The sequence below is a fragment of the Kazachstania africana genome, chromosome 3 (assembly GCF_000304475.1).
Source record: "Kazachstania africana CBS 2517 chromosome 3, complete genome".
Taxonomy (NCBI): Eukaryota; Fungi; Ascomycota; class Saccharomycetes; order Saccharomycetales; family Saccharomycetaceae; genus Kazachstania; species Kazachstania africana.
Window position 1 is genome coordinate 822,951 of NC_018942.1, and position 19,791 is coordinate 842,741.

Here is a 19,791-nt window from a genome sequence, read left to right on the forward strand (position 1 = left end):
CACTTATTAGTATGTTGATCGATGTTTTATAGTTACGGCCTTTACTGACAGGAAAGCTAATTAGAATGTTCAAGATTAACATATATAAGGACAAGACATTTTCGATATTAATCCATTTGAAAAGCTTTCCTTTTCTTTCTCTTATTGCATATTCAATAAAGCATTAGCAATATATTGCAAAGATAGTAATTCATATTTATTATTTTACCTTTTAAAAACAAAACAAAATTATTCAAAAACTTCATCTGATTTACAATGCCAAGTGTAAGCACTCAACCAATCAGTTATCACGAAAAATCTTCCATTGTTGTCTTTGGGGCCTCCGGTGATCTAGCCAAGAGATCCATCTTCCCAGGTTTATTCAGTTTATACAGGGAAGGGTTTTTAAAGCCAAATACACAAATTATTGGTTACGCAAGATCTAAATTGACTAAAGAACAATTGATTTCCAAGTTCCAAGGCTTTTTAAGAAAACCAGATGGTGCTATTGATGATGTCAAAGAAAAGGAATTCTACAACATGTTAACTTATGTTTCTGGCGCTTATGACTCCGATGAAGGCTACGAAGAAGTTAGAAACATATTAGAAACTTTTGAAAATAATGAAGGTGTCACTGACCCACGTCGACTCTTCTATTTCTCCATTCCACCAAACGTTTTCATTCCAGTAGCTCAACAAATCAAGAAGTTATTATACGTTCCAAATGGTGGTACCAGGGTTGTAGTAGAGAAGCCATTCGGTAATGACTTAAAGACTGCTGAAATTCTAGAAGCTGAATTAGAAAAATTATTCACAGAAGATGAAATGTTAAGAATGGATCATTTCTTAGGTAAAGAATCTATTCAAAGTTTAATTCCATTAAGATTCAGTAACGAACTTCTTTCTGCTGTTTGGGATAGGAAGTCTATCAAGAGCATGTATTTATCCTTCAAAGAACCATTTGGTACCGAAGGTCGTGGTGGATACTTCGATCCAGTTGGTATGATTAGAGACGTCATGCAAAATCATTTATTACAAGTTATTGCTTTGATTACCATGGAAAAACAAAGATCCTTTGATTCAAAAGGTATTCGTGACGCTAAAGTCAATGTTTTAAAGGCCATGACACCATTCGATAATGACAATGTCCTAGTTGGTCAATACTCTAGATCCGTAGATGGTAAGAAACCATCATATCTAGATGACGAAACTGTCCCAAAGGGTTCAAAATCTAACACTTACGCCTTTGTCACATTCAATATTGACAACGACCGTTGGAGAGGTGTCCCAATTATTATGGGTGCTGGCAAAGCCACTGATGAAGATCAAATTGAAGTTAGAGTACAATTCCACAAGGACACACCATTTTTTTCTCAATATCCACAGACTGAATTGGTCATTAGAACTCACCCAGATTTTGCCGTTTACCTTGATTTCCATGGTAAGATTCCAGAATTGGAAAAGATCCCACCAATTCCAGATGCAGAAGCTTACAGAGTCTTAATTAAGGATGCTATTAAGGGTGACTCCTCAAAATTTGTTGGTTTCGATGAATTAGAAACATCTTGGAAGCTATTCACTCCATTATTAAACCATCTGGAAGGTCCAAATGGTCCACAACCAGAACTTTATCCATATGGTTCTAAGGGCCCAGAAAGTATTAATAAGTACTTGGAAAAGAATAGTTATGAAGTTAAGCACTAATATTTCCAGCAATAATATGCTAATTAATGTACTTTTATGATTTTCCCCTTACTTTACGAAATTTTAATACATATTTACATATATACCTGTATAATGACGCTATAATTAATCGAATTGATTTCTAATATTGTACTTTTTTCTCAAGTAAGTCAAAAAATTAGGCCATAACGTGTAGCTGAAATTTTTTCATGGATAGTGATGCACTGAAGTGCTTTAGAGGTCATGTTTAAAGCAAATGTGACGTTTAGGATGTGACGCCAACTTAAGACAGAGATGTATGTCCGTTCCTTTATTCTTCTTTTTCCGACGGTCAGATGTAGTAACGACGCGATGTTTGGGTTGCTGGTAAAATTTTTTTTTTATTGATGAGATGAAAAATTTCAATTTCGAGTTGAAAAAGTAATAAGAGATGAGCTAGTTAACATTTACTTTGAAGAGTTGTTAAAACAGTAGTATTTAGAATAATTGACTATGGTTCGCGATACTAATACTCCAAAGCTCAAGAAGAGAGTAGCCGAAGAGTCAGATGTCGAAGACGCGGTAGAAGATGATAAGTTAATCGTCGATGGGTTAATAAATGAAGACAGTGACAGCGATGATGATGAAGAATATGAATCTGCAGCTGAAAGGATCTCTTCGTCCGAAGAAGAAGAGGAACAAGAAGATTCTGATGCCGAATTAAACAAATTATTAGCTGAAGAGGAAGGAGATGAAGGAGATTCTGAAGAATATAATACCTCTGACTTCGAAGAAGATGATACTAAATCATTAACTGATAAATTATCTGGAGTTAAATTAAAGACTATTGCGGACGAAAATATTTATACAAAGTACTCTGATGGTCAGCCAAGAATTATTAAACCAGAAATCAACCCAATTTATGACAGCGATGATAGTGATGTTGAAACTAAAAATACTATTGGTAATATCCCATTGTCCGTCTATGACGAAATGCCACATATCGGTTACAATATCAACGGTAAGAGAATTATGAGGCCAGCAAAGGGATCTGCATTAGATCAGTTATTGGATACCATAGAATTACCAGAGGGTTGGACTGGTTTACTTGACAAAGAATCCGGTTCTAGTTTGAATTTAACTGAAGAAGAATTGGATTTAATTTCCAGAATTCAAAAGAATGAAACTACTGATGATAGAACGAATCCATATGAACCATATGTTGATTGGTTCACCAGACATGAAGAAGTCATGCCATTAACTGCTATTCCTGAACCAAAGAGAAGATTTGTTCCATCCAAGAACGAGGCCAAGAGAATCATGAAGATTGTTAGGGCTATTAGAGAAGGTAGAATTATTCCGCCAAAGAAATTGAAGGAAATGAGAGACAAAGAAAGTGCCGAAAATCATAATTATGATTTATGGGGCGACTCTACGGAAACTAATGACCATGTTATGAACTTGAGAGCACCAAAATTACCTCCTCCAACGAATGAAGAAAGTTACAATCCACCTGAAGAGTATTTATTAACTGAACAAGAAAAGGAAGAGTGGGAAAACACCGAAATCAGTGAAAGAGAAAAGAATTTCATTCCACAGAAATATGGTGCGTTGAGAAAGGTTCCAGGTTATACAGAAAATATCCGCGAAAGATTTGAAAGATCGTTAGATTTATATTTGGCACCAAGAGTTCGTAAAAACAAACTAAATATTGATCCAGATTCATTAATTCCTGAGTTACCATCTCCAAAAGATCTAAGACCTTTCCCAATCCGCTGTTCTACTGTATATTCAGGTCATAAGGATAAGATACGTAGTTTATCCATAGATCCATCTGGGTTATGGTTGGCCACAGCATCTGACGATGGTTCCGTTAGAATTTGGGAAATTTTAACTGGTAGAGAAGTTTACAAGGCACAATTAGTAGATGAAGAAGATTCTGAAGATAATATTGACTGTATTGAATGGAATCCAGATAAGAGTACTGGTATTTTAGCCGTTACAGTGGGACAAAATATTCATTTAATTGTTCCACCAATTTTTGGTTTTGATATTGAAAATAATGGTAAGACCAAGATAGAGAATGGTTATGGGTTTGATACATTTGGTACAGTGAAAAAATCTAATTTGGAGGTGAACAGTGATGATGATGAAGAAGAAGAAGGGCAACAAGACTCTTCAAACGCTGTTAAGAAGGCTGTCGCTCAATGGAACAAACCGTCCGCTAAACAAATGGAAAAAGATATTTGTATTACCATAACATGTAAGAAGACAGTGAAGAAATTATCATGGCATAGAAAAGGTGATTATTTTGTCACTGTTCAACCAGACTCTGGTAATACATCAGTTTTAATCCATCAATTATCTAAGCATATGACACAATCACCATTTAAAAAATCTAAAGGTATTATTATGGATGCAAAATTCCATCCATTCAAACCACAATTGTTTGTTTGCTCACAAAGATACGTTAGAATATACGATTTATCTCAACAAGTCTTGGTAAAGAAACTATTACCAGGTGCCCGTTGGTTATCAAAGATAGATATTCATCCAAGAGGTGATAATTTAATTGCTTCATCATTTGACAAGAGAGTATTATGGCATGATTTAGATTTAGCTGCCACGCCATACAAGACATTAAGGTATCATGATAAGGCAGTTCGTAGTGTTGGATTTCATAAAAGATTACCATTATTTTGTTCTGCAGCAGATGATGGTAACGTTCACGTTTTCCATGCCACGGTATATGATGATATGATGAAAAATCCAATGATTGTCCCATTAAAGAAATTAAGTGGACATAAAGTAGTGAATTCATTAGGTGTTCTTGATGCGATCTGGCATCCAAGAGAAGCTTGGTTATTTACTGCAGGTGCAGACAATACTGCACGTTTATGGACTGCGTAAGCACTAAATCTATCGTTTTTTGCAAGCATATCAAGTTCTACCAATCTCTGCTCTGCGTATATACTTACTATATCATTAGTCACGCCATATCACAACTTGTATACTAGTCTTCAGAAAAACATTGAATCTTTAATTTACTACTTATCATATTAAATGCCACAAGAGGAAGCTGGTTCTAATGCAGTAATGTCTTCCCCTTTTACAAGGAGCAGAAAGCCACATCTGTGTCATTTTTTGACCATGAAGACGAGATTCGAAATCTCATCTTTCGCGACAAAACAAGAAAAGCCACGCTTTAGTTCGAATTATTGATTGAAACCGGGTAATAGAAACACCCGATCTTTCTCACCTTGAGAACCGTGGAACCCTACGCGCATTTTCCCTGACACATTTTAAGTTTTTTTCTTCCTCCGTTCTTTCTTGGAAGGGGCCTTCCTGGCGCTGGCAAAGAAAGCGGCGTACCACAAAGAAAGACAATTGGAAGTAAATCCACAATTTTCCATTGTCACATGACCTGATAAATGTGAACCATTGAGAATCCGAAGAAATGTGGCCAATTCTCACATCGTGTGAGAGAAAGAGATGTAGCTGTAGAATTGTGTAACATAAAAATAACATATATATATATATAGTTCGATGGTATTGTATTGTATTGTTATATAGGGGAAAATAAGCATCTGTAGATAATCAAAAGAAGACTACAATATAATTTAGAATCATATGTCTGGGGTTACATTAGAAAATAACTGGCACAATATATTAAGTAATGAAAATGGTTGTTCCGTCACTGCAAACAATGCTAACAAAGCACCATCTGATGAAGAAGAGGATTTTGTAGTAGATTTGAACACTGGTTCTCTTGAACCAGTGTCATTAAATCACTATATGAGAATGCTAGAAGTCACAGAGAAGTTTGGCCAGCTATAAACCAGAAACAGTATGCCGAAGAAATACTATGTACTTCTTCAGCCCATATTCTACTCCACTTTTTGCATATTCCCATTATTCTTACTATTCCTTCCATTATAATACCACATTGTTGAGAGGAAATTTCAATTCTTCTGTTATATAATGCACATGACTTATTCCTGCAATACAAAAATGTATAGTTTATCTATATTCTTAATTGATCATTACTCATAACTCATTTTCTGTCACAAGCAATTGATGACAGTATCAAACGATACTCTACAATTTCACTAATTGTATCTGAATCAATACTAATTAACTTACACCATACAATCTATATAATATAAAATATCGATCTCATCGCTGTCATTTACGGGTCGTGTGCAATGATAACTGGACATATTTTTATCATAGCGACGCTAAACGTGGATAACAATGAAAAAAAAATAGAAAGCAAAACAGCATCACATCAATATTTGATTCGGTTACTAGAAAATTATATTCCTGAATCTGTTTGAAATAGAGGGGATAATTCTCAATTTATAGTCATGTTCGGAAGTACACGTCCTATGTTTGGCGGTAATACGGGTCAAACATTCGGCGCAACCAATACTTTTGGTTCACAACAGCAACAACAGCAACAACCTAACTCCTCTTTTGGCGCTAATAATTCTAATGCATCTTCCGGTTTTGGAGGTTTTACTGCAACAACTAATAATAATTCAATGTTTGGAAATAATAATAATAATCAACAAACTTCAACCGGCCTGTTCGGCCAAAACAGTAATACTCAACCTCAAAATACACCATTTGGATCTTTGAATAATAATAACAATACTACAGCTACAAACAATACCTTTGGAATGATAGGCAATAATAACAATAGTAACATGAATAACGCATTCGGACAGTCCAATAATGCTTTTGGTCAACAACCCAATACTAATACTAGTTTTGGTCAGCCACCCAATGCTAGCAATACATTTGGAATGACTGCATCAAGCGGTGGTGGTGGTGGTGGTGGACTATTCGGTCAAGCTAATAACAACACAGCCACCTCACAAGGTGCTGGTCTATTTGGTCAACAACAAAATACAAATACTTTTGGCCAGCAACCGTTTGCAGGTGGCTCATTCGGACAACAAAATAATACTAATAATAATGCATTTGGTGCAAAACCAACCAATTCCCTCTTTGGAAACAAGCCAACTACCGGTGGTTCCATGTTTGGCCAAACTAATAATACGTTCGGCTCAAATACTCAAGGAACTGGTTTATTTGGACAACAACAGAATACTCAACAAAATACAGGCTTATTTGGTCAACAGAGTAATAGCACTGCAAATAATAACCTCTTTGGACAGGGTACTCAAAACCAGAATAATAATAGCCTATTTGGTCAACAACCGCAAAGTAATGCTTTTGGACAACAAAACAATACATCTAACTCTCTATTTGGCAATAAGCCTGCTACAACAGGTAGTTTATTCGGTCAACAACCACAATCTACCGCAGGTGGCTTATTTGGCCAAAATAACCAACAGCAGCAATCCGCTGGTGGGTTGTTCGGCCAAAACGCCAACCAGCAAACCGGCGGTGGTTTATTTGGACAAGGCAACATGAATCAACCGCAGCAGCAACAACAATCCACTGGTTTATTTGGTCAGAATAGTACTAACCAACAACAAGGAACGGGCCCATTTGGCCAACAAGGTGCTAATAATGCGCAAACTGGTGGACTTTTCGGCAACAAGCCTGCTACTACTACCACTGGGGGTCTTTTCGGACAAACAAATCAGCAAAGCACTGGCTTATTTGGTCAGAATAATCCTCCCCAGCCGCAATCCACAGGCTTATTTGGCAACAAACCCGCAGGTAATACAGTAGGGGGGTTAATGGGTCAAGTTAACCAACAACCACAGACTACTAGTATGTTTGGACAAAGTAATACGAATCCACAATCCGCTGGATTATTTGGTAACAAACCTGCTGGCTCTACTACTGGAGGGTTGTTTGGTCAAAATACTACTACTGCAAACACAAACACTGGAACTGGCCTATTCGGGCAACAAAACACTCTTAATGCTACAGCCGCTTTAGGTACCAACAATGCCACCGCAACTGGAGGATTATTCGGTAACAAACCGGCTACTGCAGCCAATGCCTCTACAACCGGTGGCTTATTCGGGTCAAAACCTGCAGGAACAACGTCATTCGGTACCAGTAGTACGGCAGGTGCGACCACTGGCGGAGGTTTGTTTGGTTCCAAACCACTCGGTACCACCACCACGGGGCTTACTAGTGGTGGATTATTTGGTAATAATAACAGTAATGCTACCACTACAGCTCCTAGTGGAACTGCTACAGGTTTATTTGGTTCAAAACCACCAACTAATATGACCGGGACGTCAAGTGCTGGTGGATTGTTTGGTTCTCAACAACCAAGTAGTACCTTATCTACCAATCAAAACCAATCAACGCAACAAGGAAATGGACAATTACCAGATGGCACTTTTGCTAAAATTGATATGCCAGATTCAATTACTCAACCACATAAGATTACTATCACTAAGATAAATGCTGATACAAAAAAGAAAACGAGTTTAACAAATGCGTATAGACTAGCACCTAGAGCGCTATTTACTTCAAGAACCTTACAAGCTAGTAAGCCAAAGGAAGCGCATGTTCCGAGAATAAAAAGCCCACCGGCTATAAAAGCAAGTGAAGCTGATAAAGAAAATAAACAATTGATTATGAATGGATCAGAGACGGTTAGCAGTCTGCTATTTAATCCAGATAGGAAATATCTGAAGGATTTGGTAATTAGAAAAACTAAACCACTTAGTGACGAAACTAATACGGAGATTAAAAAGATTTCATTTGACGTTCCTGATGCTAGAAAAGTAGATGGAACAAAATCAACCAATATCTTCAATGATTCTGAAGAAATCCCACAAACTCCCACAAATCAAAGAGATACCAGAGCTAGTTACAAACCAAGTGAACTAAAACAAGAAATAACCAGCACTAATGACACCGAATTGAAATTCGTCAATATGACAAATATTTCTAGCGATGACATCACTTTCACCGAGGATGGCTATTACATCACTCCATCTTTGGAAACATTGGAGGCTATGTCTCTAGTTAAGCTTCGCAAAGTTAACAACTTAGTTATTGGGCATAAAGACTATGGTAAAATTGAATATTTAAAGCCAGTTGATTTATCAAATGTCCCAATAAATATGTTGTGTGGTAATATAGTTGTATTTGAACATCAAACATGCCTAATTTACCCTGGTTCATCAAGGAAGCCACAATTAGGGGAAGGTGCAAATGTTGAGGGTAGAGTCGTTCTCTATAATTGCTTCCCAATAAGTAAAACTGACAGGAAACCGATCACAGATCCGAATCATCCTATGGTTAAAAAACACATTACAAAATTAAAGAAAAACAAGGATTCCAAATTTGAAAGTTATGATCCTCAAACAGGGACATATACTTTCATATCTGCAGGTCCAAAAGTTGATGAAGAATGAGCAACAGAAGTTGTATAGGAGGACCAAAGAAATGTATCAAACTGATATATATTTATGTATATATAAAATTCTGCATGTTGTAAACTATACAAGCTAGTTATATGGGATGGCACTACCAAAAAAAGTTATTCGACAGCTACAACCACATAGGCTGGCACCACAGAGCCTATTTCCGCAACTAGGATTGGTCTTTTATCGATCATGACCATGTAGCACCGAGATTGGAACTTCTTGCCCAGAAAGCAATAAAAACTGCATGGTTTCGAAAAAGAGAGGGTCAATACTTAGAAGCGCAGTACTTGTGTATCCCAATAACACTACTTCCTACATCATTGGCCTGTTACTGAGAGACTTGCTGCTTGAAGATTTACTATGTTAGTCATGCGCACGTGACATGCCAGATCCATTTACCGCATTTCATCAGGTCCGGAAATTGTCCGGGATACAAATAAATGGATAGTTGGATGAAAAATTGAGATTTACAAGAAAGATTAATTAACTAAGTAGATTAGGTTCCGAAAGGTTACAAGTGACTATATCCTCTTTGTATTCTTCTTAAGTCGAGTGTTCTGGGCGATAAAGCTTTTCTATAAGAGATTATAGCTTTTTTTCTGGCGTAAATTTCAACAATTTGAATGCCTTTTTGACTCTGTCATCCGCTTTCCACCAGTCTTTGCTTCTAAGAGATTTGACATAATAGATGCTTTCAACAGCAAATCAAAGAGGGCCGGAGAAGATAGAAGGCGGTACTAAGGTCACCAAGAGGCCTAACAGTATATCTACATGGGATGTTGGCACCAAAAAAGCCACACTGTATAAAGACAATATGGACTACAAACATATATCACCACATGAATTAGCATCATTACTTAAAGTACACCAATCAATGAGGTTACCAGAATATTCAGCTATGTTTCCATGGTTGCATTCATATTCTACTACGCACCCACCGACTTATCCAGATGCAATTTCTATCATCCGTTCGAATGTTTTATCGCAAGAGCATAATTGGATACCAAATTCTGGGATGTTGAAAAGTTCAATGGATCCCAGTGATTTTCTTATTTCATGGAATGAGCAGTGCTCTTTTGACATACTAAAGTATGATAATGATAGTGATAATGAAGAAATTTTTAGCCTCATTAAAGATCTTATTATGAACGAATCTGCAACCATAGTTGTTGATTTGCTGAATGCCGAACAATTGGCAAACATTTGCATGAAAAATAAGGTGTTGCCATTTCTCAAGACTGATTTACATGCCTTTAGAACCTACTGTGATAAATCGAGAAACAAATCGGTTAACTCTTCTTTTCAGCCACTTCATTCCGGTAATGATTCAGGTCAGACCAATTGGAGACAACAAAACAGTTCCTTTAGAAGGTTTGACTTACAATGTGCAAAGATGGTAGAACTATCTTCAAAAATTATCATATATTGTTTGAATATAGATCCATTGGCCCACGATCATTCAGGTTGCACTGACTGCTTTCAACTAGCGTCGCTCCTAAAATTAGCTCTTCTTCTCTTGAGGCGACATTATTCTGCCGTGCACTACCCATTTGAAGATACGTTAGAAATTACCATCTTAAAGTTTGAACGATTCGATAAGTTTCCCTTGGGCTCAGTGGCTACAAAACCCATGTTACTCTCCTCTACGGAAAAACAAACCCCTCAGCAAGTTTCTTCAATGTTTGATGTTATTTCCTTCAATAATTGGGATAGAAATTTATTATATCACGAACAATTAGAAATGACAAAAGTTTCATCAATGACAAGCGTTGATAGTACTTATGATCTTTGGTGCGGTAACCTAACAGACTATCAGCTTTATAAGATATTTGGTCCTTATAAAAATTTGGGTAAGGTAGAAAACTATCCATGCTATTATTCACCGGATAATACTATCGTCAGGCTATCACAGCTTGAATTCGACAGTGACGATACACTTAAAAATGACTCTAAACTATTTAATATTCCTATAACTAATGTCCCACTGAATTTATTCATACGATGTTCAGAAAAATCAGGCCTTCCAGATGTGGCATCTTTAATTTCTAATCTAAACAGTAATGAAGGGGCAATAACTTTCAATTTTCCCGGTTCTGGTACTATTGGATTAGGTAATTTGAACATCAATTCTGTGGAAATAATTTTGAATGTATGTTATTCGATTTATAGATATTCTAAGATGCATAAAAGAGGGGCATTGATTTACTGTACCGATGGCTATTCTGAAACTAGCTTCTTGTTAGTTGCATACCTAATATTTCTTTGGGATTTATCGTTGGAAGAAGTTATGTTGAAATTGCATTCAGAATGTAGAAGGCCATTTTATCTTTACCAAATAGATTTACAGGTTTTAGGTCATTTACAAACGCTATTGAGAAATTACAGTCCTCGAAGAGAAGAAAATTCGGTCTCATACAATTGCAGTAATGGTTCAACTCCATTGAAAATAAGCCCTGAAACATTTAGTAATATCTTTCTAGCGAAAATTCCAATGACTATGGCCAATTGGACAAAATTGAATGGCCCACTACCTTCTCGCATATTACCACATCTATATTTAGGTTCTTTAGAGCATGCACAGTCACCAATCCTTTTAAAAAGATTGGGAATAACTCATATTGTTTCTGTAGGCGAGGAATTATCGTGGTTAGGAGACCCAAGTGATTCAATTAGGAGAAACAGAGGTGTATCAAGCCCCTCCCCACCTATTATACAAGAAATTAATGAGGTTTCATCAACATACATGACGCCACGGAGAGCTACCATGCGAACCGATAGCTATGATATTAATCTACCAAAGTCATCTTCAACAAAAATTATTGAAAAAAACGGTTTCAAAATCTGCAAAATCAATAATTTACAAGATAATGGTATTGATCCTTTAAGTAAGCCACTGAACGATATTTTAGAATTCATTGACGATTGTTACAAAAAAAAAATAGGCAAAGTGCTAGTTCATTGTATGGTTGGTGTTTCAAGATCTGCTACAGTTTGTATTGCTGAAGTTATGAAAAGAATGAAAGTGGATGTGTTGAAAGCTTACTTATATGTCCGTGTCAGACGATTGAACATCATAATCCAGCCAAATCTCATGTTTATGTACGAACTTATAAAGTGGCAGGAGGAACTGGGCGTAGAAAGATTAGTAGATTGGCATATTATGTGTAGGTCAATTGTAGAACTAAATAAAAAGTATTTATAAGATATAATTTACAAGTATTCACATGGTGTATTCTAACTCTAGGTAGATTTTGGTCTCAAGGGTCTCTCATTGATAAATTTATAACCACTGTGTCCCTTTGACGACAGTACGGTGTGATATACTTGGTTTACCAATAAAGTAACGAGGCCTGACTCCGAGTTCTCATCCCAGAATTGATTTGCTTGTCCTTTAAGTAGTCTTTTAACGGTCAGGATCTCAGTCTCAAATTGTTTTCTATCTTTAAACTTTGCCATTTTTTGCAAATTATGTATTGTGATATCATTATATGGTTTAGATTGTGATTCATCATTTATTACATTTTTTATCAATAGCCAGAACTTAAGATTTCCCTTATTTAAATTTCCATCTTTATCGAGGATAGGTGTATCGACAAGCTCTAAAATAGATTCACAGGCTTTGTCCGTCAGCCTGGGTTCCAGTCGTATCACTCTTGTATAACCCCCTTGTCGAGAAATGTATTTGGGAGCTATTGCATTAACCAAATTAATCAAAAGGTGGTTATTATCACCGGAAAGGAACAGCCTCGATTGTATTTCACTTAAATATTTATCTCTAGCTCTACCGTCCTCCATCTGATTTACTTTCTTAGCCATATTAATGACTCTATCTGCCAGCCTTGACGCCTCTTTACACTTTTCATGAGTCGATGATATGGTTCCATGTTGTAATAATTGAGTAACGAGATTCTTCAAAAGAGCTTCACGATGTGGTTTTGTTCGTGAGAGTTTCCTAGCAATGCCAACTGTCATTCTCTCACTTTATTCTATTCGTGTTCTATCAAAACAAAACCGTTCAACCTGTCTTGTATGCATAAATAATTATCACTTATTTTTCTAAACTAATTACAGGTCCCTCTCCTTGCAAGGAAAAACGTACTATAACAACAAGAAACACCTCGAGAAGAAATAGCATTAAATCACCGTTATATTCTCATTAACGCTCGAGAAATTGTGTTTATCCTGTTTAAAACAAGTTGAAGATTTATTATGCCTTTAGAACCATCTCGTTATCAGGACAAAAGGACCTGGAAAATGACGCCGGCTATGATCAGGGCAAGACAGCCATTTTTTGCCAAGAATATGGTTGGTCTCGTGGGATTGCTTGCTGTGACCGGTGGTGTCTATTTCTACACCTACAATTTTCTTCATAAAGATAACGATTTTGCTGAGGTACCAATTCCACCAGTTAGTGAGGAAGAATTGAAGCAACTGAAAAAAGAATACGAGTTGAAAAAACGATCTCATTCTGATTGATCCGACCAAGTACAATTGCCTTCACTGTACACCCCATGTATATAATAATATCTATCTGTGTTTTCTATATAAATCGAAACTTTTCAAAAAAATCATTCAAGAAAACTAGGACACCAGTCAAGATATGAAGTACACTTTAGAAGATCAAACGGTATTGATCACTGGTGGATCACAGGGACTGGGCAAACAATTTGCCATCAAATATTATCAGGAGTCGAGGAATTCCAAGATTATCATTGTTAGTCGAGCTGCAAGTAAACTTTCCAAAGTGATTCAAGAAATTACGAAACAAGAGGATGCCATTGAATTGAGTGAAAAGACCACACAATCTGTTATTTCTGCAAACAGAATCTTCTATATCCCATGTGACATATCTATCTATGCATCTGTGAGTGGTATGTTTGAGATTCTTCAATCAATCAACTTGTTACCAACCCAGATTTTGCAATGTGCTGGTGGCTCAACACCAAAATTATTTAAAGACTTGACGTCGGAAGAATTAAGTGGCGGGGTCCAAATGAACTATTTAACATCATTGAATATTGCTCATCATGCAGCGAAATTACTGACTTCAAAAAAGATTCACCTTATCTTTTTCTCTAGTGCTACTGCATTTTTCCCATTCATTGGTTACTCTCAATATGCGCCATTAAAGGCTTCATTAAGAGCCCTGGTTAGTATCTTAAGGCAAGAATTACCAAATTTTAGAATCTCTTGTGTTTATCCTGGCAATTTCGATAGTGAAGGTTTCAAAATTGAAGAATTAACAAAGCCAGAAATTACAAAGGAAATTGAAGGACCATCTTATCCTATCAGCTGCGAAGAATGTTGCGATAAGATCATCTGGTGGCTTGAGAAAGGATATGATGATGTAACTACTGATACCATTGGTTGGATCCTTATGAGTATAGATTTAGGATTGAACAAAAACGTCTATGGAAGATCATTCTTGTATATACTACAACTAATTTTGGGTGCTTTAATCAACTTAATCATAGTTCCATTCTACATGCTTTTCTGTTCCTATCAAATAAAGTCATGGTTCAATAAACAAGAGAAGAAACAATGATTATTCCACGTTCAACTAGTCTTGACAGTCATTAAGCCTTTTATATATGCCAATATATATATTTTTTTCGATATCCAAAAATTGGCGATGAGCATCGCTTGAAAATTTTTTAGTTCAATAGAATCATATGGCAAGTTTATATAAACCAATACTTGACCAAGCAACAGATAACTGTGAGAAGATCCGCTACATAACAATCGAGATGTCTGGAATGTATACTTGTAACTCCTGTGCTCTTCAATTTGAGTCAGGTCCTGCACAACGAGAACACATGAAGTCGGATTGGCATCGTTACAATTTGAAAAGGCGAGTTGCTGACTTACCACCAATATCATACGAGACTTTCAATTCCAAAGTAGCTTCAGCGAATGCTCAAGCTAAGGAAAGTCAAAATAGTGGAAAACAACTGACCAAGAAAGAGATTAGAAGAAGAGAGAAAGAGGCTCTTTTGGAGAAAAAAAGACAGTTATTGGAGTTAGCAAGACAAAGTATGTTGAAGAACATGCAAAATGCTCAAGAAGCTAGCGCACCTGAAGCTACAAAGGAAGAAGCTGAGCCACTTGTCGATGTTGCAGCTGAGAAGAAGGCTGAAGAAGAAAAAGAAAAAGAAGGGCCAAACGAAGAAGAACTAACCGAAGAACAGTTGGCTGAAAAATTAATGGCCACTAAACTTGCTAATAAAGTTGATATTCCCCTAGAGCAATGCTTATTCTGTTCTAAAAATAAGACTTTCAGAGATTTTGAAACTAATTTAGATCATATGTTTAAGAGCCATGGGTTCTACATACCAGAACAAAAATATTTGGTTGATAAAGAAGGTTTAGTTAAATACATGTCAGAAAAAATTGGTTTAGGTAATGTTTGCATTGTTTGTAACTACCAAGGGAGATCTTTAGAAGCGGTAAGAGCACATATGTTGGATAAGAGACACTGTAAGATTCCATATGAGGTGGAAAATGAAAAGTTGGAAATTTCAGAATTTTATGATTTTACCAGTACTTACGATCAGTTCAAAGACCATAAAGAACAAGCACATATTGTAGTCGATAAGAGTGGCAAAACCACATTTAATAAAGATAATGACGATGAGGACGAATGGGAAGATGTTAGTGGGACTGAAGAAGGTGATGATGAAGAGGAAGAATTGCCAAGCGAATACTTGTACAATGACGGTATTGAATTGCATTTACCAAGCGGTGTTAAAGTAGGACATAGGTCATTACAACGTTACTATAGACAAAATCTAAAGCCAGAGAAGGAATGGACTGAGGGCCAAGGTACATTAATTGCGGCTGAAACCAGAAGCTTTCTAACGACCTTTGATAGAAAAGAAGTTCAAGTACAAAAACTCGTTTGGCAAACTGAAGTTAAAGATAAAAAGAGACACGACAAGAGATCTGCCAAGTTTATCAACAACCAACCTTATTACAGAGACCAATTATTGCAATAGTTTAACACTATGTTTCACACTGTATAGTATGTATTATTTATTCAATATAAATCAAATCGAAACATCAAATTTTTGCAATTGGGTATTACCCGAATTATCTCTGTATAAATCGGAAGCTTCATACTAGTTAAAGAGAGCGTTGGCTATCATTAATACACGAAAGAGAAAGTCTATTAGGCAGCTACCACACCATGTTAAGATTATCTAGGCGCTTTTTTAGCCATTCACGATCTGTTTTACAGAGCACAAAATGCTTACTTGTATCATCCTGCCCTGAAGGAACCCCATTAAAACTTGGAGTAAGGAAGGGGCAAAAGCCGCCTCTAGCATTGAAAGATGAAGAGTATCCTGGGTGGTTATGGTCAGTACTTAACGAGGAGTCAGCTAACACGCAAAAAGAATTATCACCCATCCAAGAGCTAGAACTACGAAGGAAACAGCTGAGAAAACTAAATAGAGATAAGATTAAGCAAAAGAACTTCTTGAGTGAATTATGAATATTAATAATGACAATATATTTGTAGATAGAAAAGACATATAAATGCTGTAAATAACAAATCACGACTTACACTTAATAAACTTTAATCAAGTTAAAAATCGGTGACCCTACCGTTAAAAGAATAGTCACCGTGACGCAAAGGGTCCTGTTTGGGACCATTCACCTCTCCTGTTACTGGATTAACATTGCCTTCAAACTCAGGTATTGTTTTGGTAAATTCAGGCGAAAACTGCCCTACTTCACTTGACAAAATGCTTGAATTTTGACTTTCACTTAATGGATCTATATTTTCATTGTATTTTCTAATCGTATCTTCAGAGTTTGCGGTCCTCTGTAACTGTTCAAACTCTTCCTGCTCTTCTCTCTTCAACTTAGGTGGACTTGCTATCACTTTTGTCCTTAAATTCCTTGTTATCAGCACACATGTAGGTTTAATAAAGTTTGATTGTCTCCCCAGAAAAGTGTAGTCTATGGCTACAAACGACATCTTAGAAATAGGGTGACTTGATTTTGATGTCAAAAAAGTTAACGGCCGACTAAATAGCATAACTTGTAGATGGATTACATATATATGTCTAGATCTATATTAAACCTCCTTCATGCAATATCACCCATTATGTTAATCAAGATCGGACTTACAGAATGTAAGAAATAAGCGGACGCGATTCATCAAAAAATCAAAATTCGATATTCGGCAGTGTAAAATAATCTTAAAAACTCATCCTAACACCTTCCAGAAGCTCTTCCATGATTTGTTGATTCCTGTCATCACCATGAATCGTGCTCAATATACCAAAACATTGTAATAGGGTCATCTTATCTTGTTCGGTAACATCATTTTCTTCTTCTTCGCTTAAAATGTACATTTGAAACGATTTACTGGCACCATCATGACTATGAATGAAGTTCTGATAGTACGGGAGAACGATGGAATCGCGGAAACATTTTAAGAGTAAATAATCTATCGACATGATTGGATTAGAGTCCACGTCGCCATTTAAGCTTGTATTACTAACTGTCTTCTTAACATTCGGAAGAGCGCTTGTGCTTGAGCCATGCGAACTAAGGTATGAATGTCCCTTATGATGGTGGTTCGTATAATTATGGGTCTTATGCCGGTTATGAGATGTCTGTTTCAATTCAAACCATCTTTCTAGAGGTAGCAAGACGGCAATGATATCATAATAGACTTGTTGGAAAAACACCTGCCATATAATACCCAATCTTTTCAAAGCAGTATTTATAGTCTCTTCGTTAGTGTAGTTAAAAACTATTTGATTTTCAAAAACGTACAACGACGTTGTAATGAATTCCTCTAATTCGTTGATGAATTTAACGTTTGAGGACACTGAAGCTATCTTAGAATTGTGCTTCAGTGTAATATAAAATTCTAATAATCTATTGATATCTTCGATTTTTGCAGGTAATTGCCAAATTCTTTGATTCTTGAATAGTTCAATCACTATGCTACAGTAGATACCCCAAACGTTTCCTGAAAGTATATGCAATTCTTGTATGCTAAAAGTTTTATAATTTTCTTCTAAAGATGGCAGATTTTTCAATAAATCATGTAAGATTGTAATGTTTGTTGAATCATAACTAGAATCATCAAGTTGTGTTATTGCCAAAGCAAAATCGTTTGTATTATTCAAAATTGATGGATTAAATGAATAAACAGATTTCCCTGAATCTATTATACCACCAGTAGTATTATGAATAAATTGTACGGGTGATCTATGTTTATTCAAAGAGGAATGTAAAAATTTACCTAGCGAATTTGGCACTACTTGCTCCTTATTTTTGTCCTTCTTACCTCTAGATCCAACCCCAGTGCTAGATAATCCATGTTTATTAGATTGAAAAATCTTACTAGTGACCTTTTTGAGAAAGAGATTCTTCTTCTTAGATGCTGTGCTACTGGCGGTAGAAGATGCAATAGATCCAGATGTATTGAGCGAATGAGATGTTGAACGAGTTTTGAGCAGTCTATTTTGCTTGGTGTAGGAAGAATCTTCTGTACCCAAATTGGCAGGATTATTACCTTTTGCCATGTTGTTACTACTACTCAAAGGTAAACTAAGTAGAGAGTTCTTTCTTTCTCTCCTCTTGTTTAGCCTGTCCCTTGAATTGGAGAATAACGTATAGAGACTCTCGTTAGAAAACGTATTAGCTACTTTCAAATGGCTTTTTCTATCAAATGAATCGACACTCTTTTGTCTGAACGAGGAATTTGGATTATTACTTGATGCATTGCTTGATTCTCTGGAACTAAAACTGTCAATAGACCTTCTTTGGCCTGTTCCATTTGGATTTTGAAAAATTGACTGGAACCCCACATGAGACCATCTTGCACTTGAATCAAGTTGTGATTTTGTTTTCTTATTCAGTATGGAGTCTTCTGGATCTGGATGTGTTAAAATTTGCGGCACAACTTCTGATGAAACACTATATACTCTTGTCATATTTGGCCTGGTAGCCACCATATTAGAAGTTTTACTGTTCAACGGAATGTCAGTATTAGAAGGTGACGATATTGGAGTCAATAGGGTATGTCTTCTCTTCACGTCCTTTATTCTGGGAACCGACAGCGTAAGAGCAGTATCATTGTTTTCAGACATGAAGACTATATCAATATATTACACGTAAGTTCTTTTCCTAGTAATACAGGCCCTGGATTGCGAGAAATGCTCTTTCATGAAGTCCTTTGCCAATACTCATTATAGTTTTTTTTTCTTCCGTAACGAGACCTTCAAAGGATATAATAATATTTCGAAATACAGGCATGATAACTATATTTTACAAACTCATAAGGATAAGATAAGAATGCCTGACCTATCCAGGGCAATCTAATAGAAACCGCAAGCAGCAACAGATATTTGATATCTGGGCTACCTCAATGAGCAACTCAGCAAGCGATGGGCATCAAAAGCGCGAGATGGAGCGAAATATTACAGAATCGAAATCACGTCACTATCTTTCAATACATACACTGTTAGGTTCTACACTCTTGGGCAATCATGTGCCAGGTATCTAGCTAGACTGTGGCTACTAAGAAAGCGCCAGCTGCTGACTCCAACCCAGAAGTGTCTCTCTCGGCCGAGAAAGCTCGGTTGAGCTTCTCAGGGGGGTCAGGTACCGTATCTCCCGAGGGTTGTTAATGTCTCGGCCGAAATAGCAAAGCTTAGGTAATAGTGGCACTGTAACAGTAATGTATTGTTAGGTCATTACTGTTTGAAATAAACGTATAAGAGAGATGACATCCACTGTTGTCATTTGAATGAATCTT

At 36.4% G+C, this 19,791-nt stretch overlaps 12 protein-coding genes across 12 annotated transcripts; 9 read left to right on the forward strand and 3 right to left on the reverse strand.

Annotated features, from left to right (window-relative positions):
- Positions 1–255: 255 nt before the first annotated feature.
- Positions 256–1,683, forward strand: KAFR0C04120 (uncharacterized protein; the record flags this gene model as incomplete). Its single annotated transcript, XM_003956489.1, has 1 exon — positions 256–1,683. One exon carries the CDS (start codon positions 256–258, stop codon positions 1,681–1,683), a length of 1,428 nt encoding a protein of 475 aa, XP_003956538.1.
- Positions 1,684–2,154: 471 nt separating this feature from the next.
- On the forward strand, positions 2,155–4,551 carry ERB1 (ribosome biogenesis protein ERB1; the record flags this gene model as incomplete). The annotated part of the gene is made up of 1 exon (XM_003956490.1): positions 2,155–4,551. One exon carries the CDS (start codon positions 2,155–2,157, stop codon positions 4,549–4,551), a length of 2,397 nt encoding a protein of 798 aa, XP_003956539.1.
- Positions 4,552–5,271: 720 nt separating this feature from the next.
- On the forward strand, positions 5,272–5,478 carry KAFR0C04140 (uncharacterized protein; the record flags this gene model as incomplete). Its single annotated transcript, XM_003956491.1, has 1 exon — positions 5,272–5,478. The coding sequence occupies one exon, from the start codon at positions 5,272–5,274 to the stop codon at positions 5,476–5,478; it is 207 nt and encodes a 68-aa protein (XP_003956540.1).
- Positions 5,479–6,008: 530 nt separating this feature from the next.
- On the forward strand, positions 6,009–8,999 carry KAFR0C04150 (uncharacterized protein; the record flags this gene model as incomplete). The annotated part of the gene is made up of 1 exon (XM_003956492.1): positions 6,009–8,999. One exon carries the CDS (start codon positions 6,009–6,011, stop codon positions 8,997–8,999), a length of 2,991 nt encoding a protein of 996 aa, XP_003956541.1.
- A 700-nt stretch (positions 9,000–9,699) lies between these two features.
- On the forward strand, positions 9,700–12,213 carry PPS1 (tyrosine/serine/threonine protein phosphatase PPS1; the record flags this gene model as incomplete). Its single annotated transcript, XM_003956493.1, has 1 exon — positions 9,700–12,213. The coding sequence occupies one exon, from the start codon at positions 9,700–9,702 to the stop codon at positions 12,211–12,213; it is 2,514 nt and encodes an 837-aa protein (XP_003956542.1).
- Positions 12,214–12,251: 38 nt separating this feature from the next.
- Positions 12,252–12,983, reverse strand: MRPL8 (mitochondrial 54S ribosomal protein bL17m; the record flags this gene model as incomplete). Its single annotated transcript, XM_003956494.1, has 1 exon — positions 12,252–12,983. One exon carries the CDS (start codon positions 12,981–12,983, stop codon positions 12,252–12,254), a length of 732 nt encoding a protein of 243 aa, XP_003956543.1.
- A 237-nt stretch (positions 12,984–13,220) lies between these two features.
- COA3 (Coa3p) lies at positions 13,221–13,487 on the forward strand (the record flags this gene model as incomplete). The annotated part of the gene is made up of 1 exon (XM_003956495.1): positions 13,221–13,487. The coding sequence occupies one exon, from the start codon at positions 13,221–13,223 to the stop codon at positions 13,485–13,487; it is 267 nt and encodes an 88-aa protein (XP_003956544.1).
- A 124-nt stretch (positions 13,488–13,611) lies between these two features.
- Positions 13,612–14,556, forward strand: TSC10 (3-dehydrosphinganine reductase; the record flags this gene model as incomplete). The annotated part of the gene is made up of 1 exon (XM_003956496.1): positions 13,612–14,556. One exon carries the CDS (start codon positions 13,612–13,614, stop codon positions 14,554–14,556), a length of 945 nt encoding a protein of 314 aa, XP_003956545.1.
- Positions 14,557–14,758: 202 nt separating this feature from the next.
- Positions 14,759–16,006, forward strand: REI1 (Rei1p; the record flags this gene model as incomplete). Its single annotated transcript, XM_003956497.1, has 1 exon — positions 14,759–16,006. One exon carries the CDS (start codon positions 14,759–14,761, stop codon positions 16,004–16,006), a length of 1,248 nt encoding a protein of 415 aa, XP_003956546.1.
- Positions 16,007–16,197: 191 nt separating this feature from the next.
- On the forward strand, positions 16,198–16,503 carry MRPL37 (mitochondrial 54S ribosomal protein mL54; the record flags this gene model as incomplete). The annotated part of the gene is made up of 1 exon (XM_003956498.1): positions 16,198–16,503. The coding sequence occupies one exon, from the start codon at positions 16,198–16,200 to the stop codon at positions 16,501–16,503; it is 306 nt and encodes a 101-aa protein (XP_003956547.1).
- A 93-nt stretch (positions 16,504–16,596) lies between these two features.
- Positions 16,597–16,992, reverse strand: SDH8 (Sdh8p; the record flags this gene model as incomplete). The annotated part of the gene is made up of 1 exon (XM_003956499.1): positions 16,597–16,992. One exon carries the CDS (start codon positions 16,990–16,992, stop codon positions 16,597–16,599), a length of 396 nt encoding a protein of 131 aa, XP_003956548.1.
- Positions 16,993–17,215: 223 nt separating this feature from the next.
- Positions 17,216–19,123, reverse strand: BIT2 (Bit2p; the record flags this gene model as incomplete). The annotated part of the gene is made up of 1 exon (XM_003956500.1): positions 17,216–19,123. One exon carries the CDS (start codon positions 19,121–19,123, stop codon positions 17,216–17,218), a length of 1,908 nt encoding a protein of 635 aa, XP_003956549.1.
- Between the last annotated feature and the right edge of the window lie 668 nt (positions 19,124–19,791).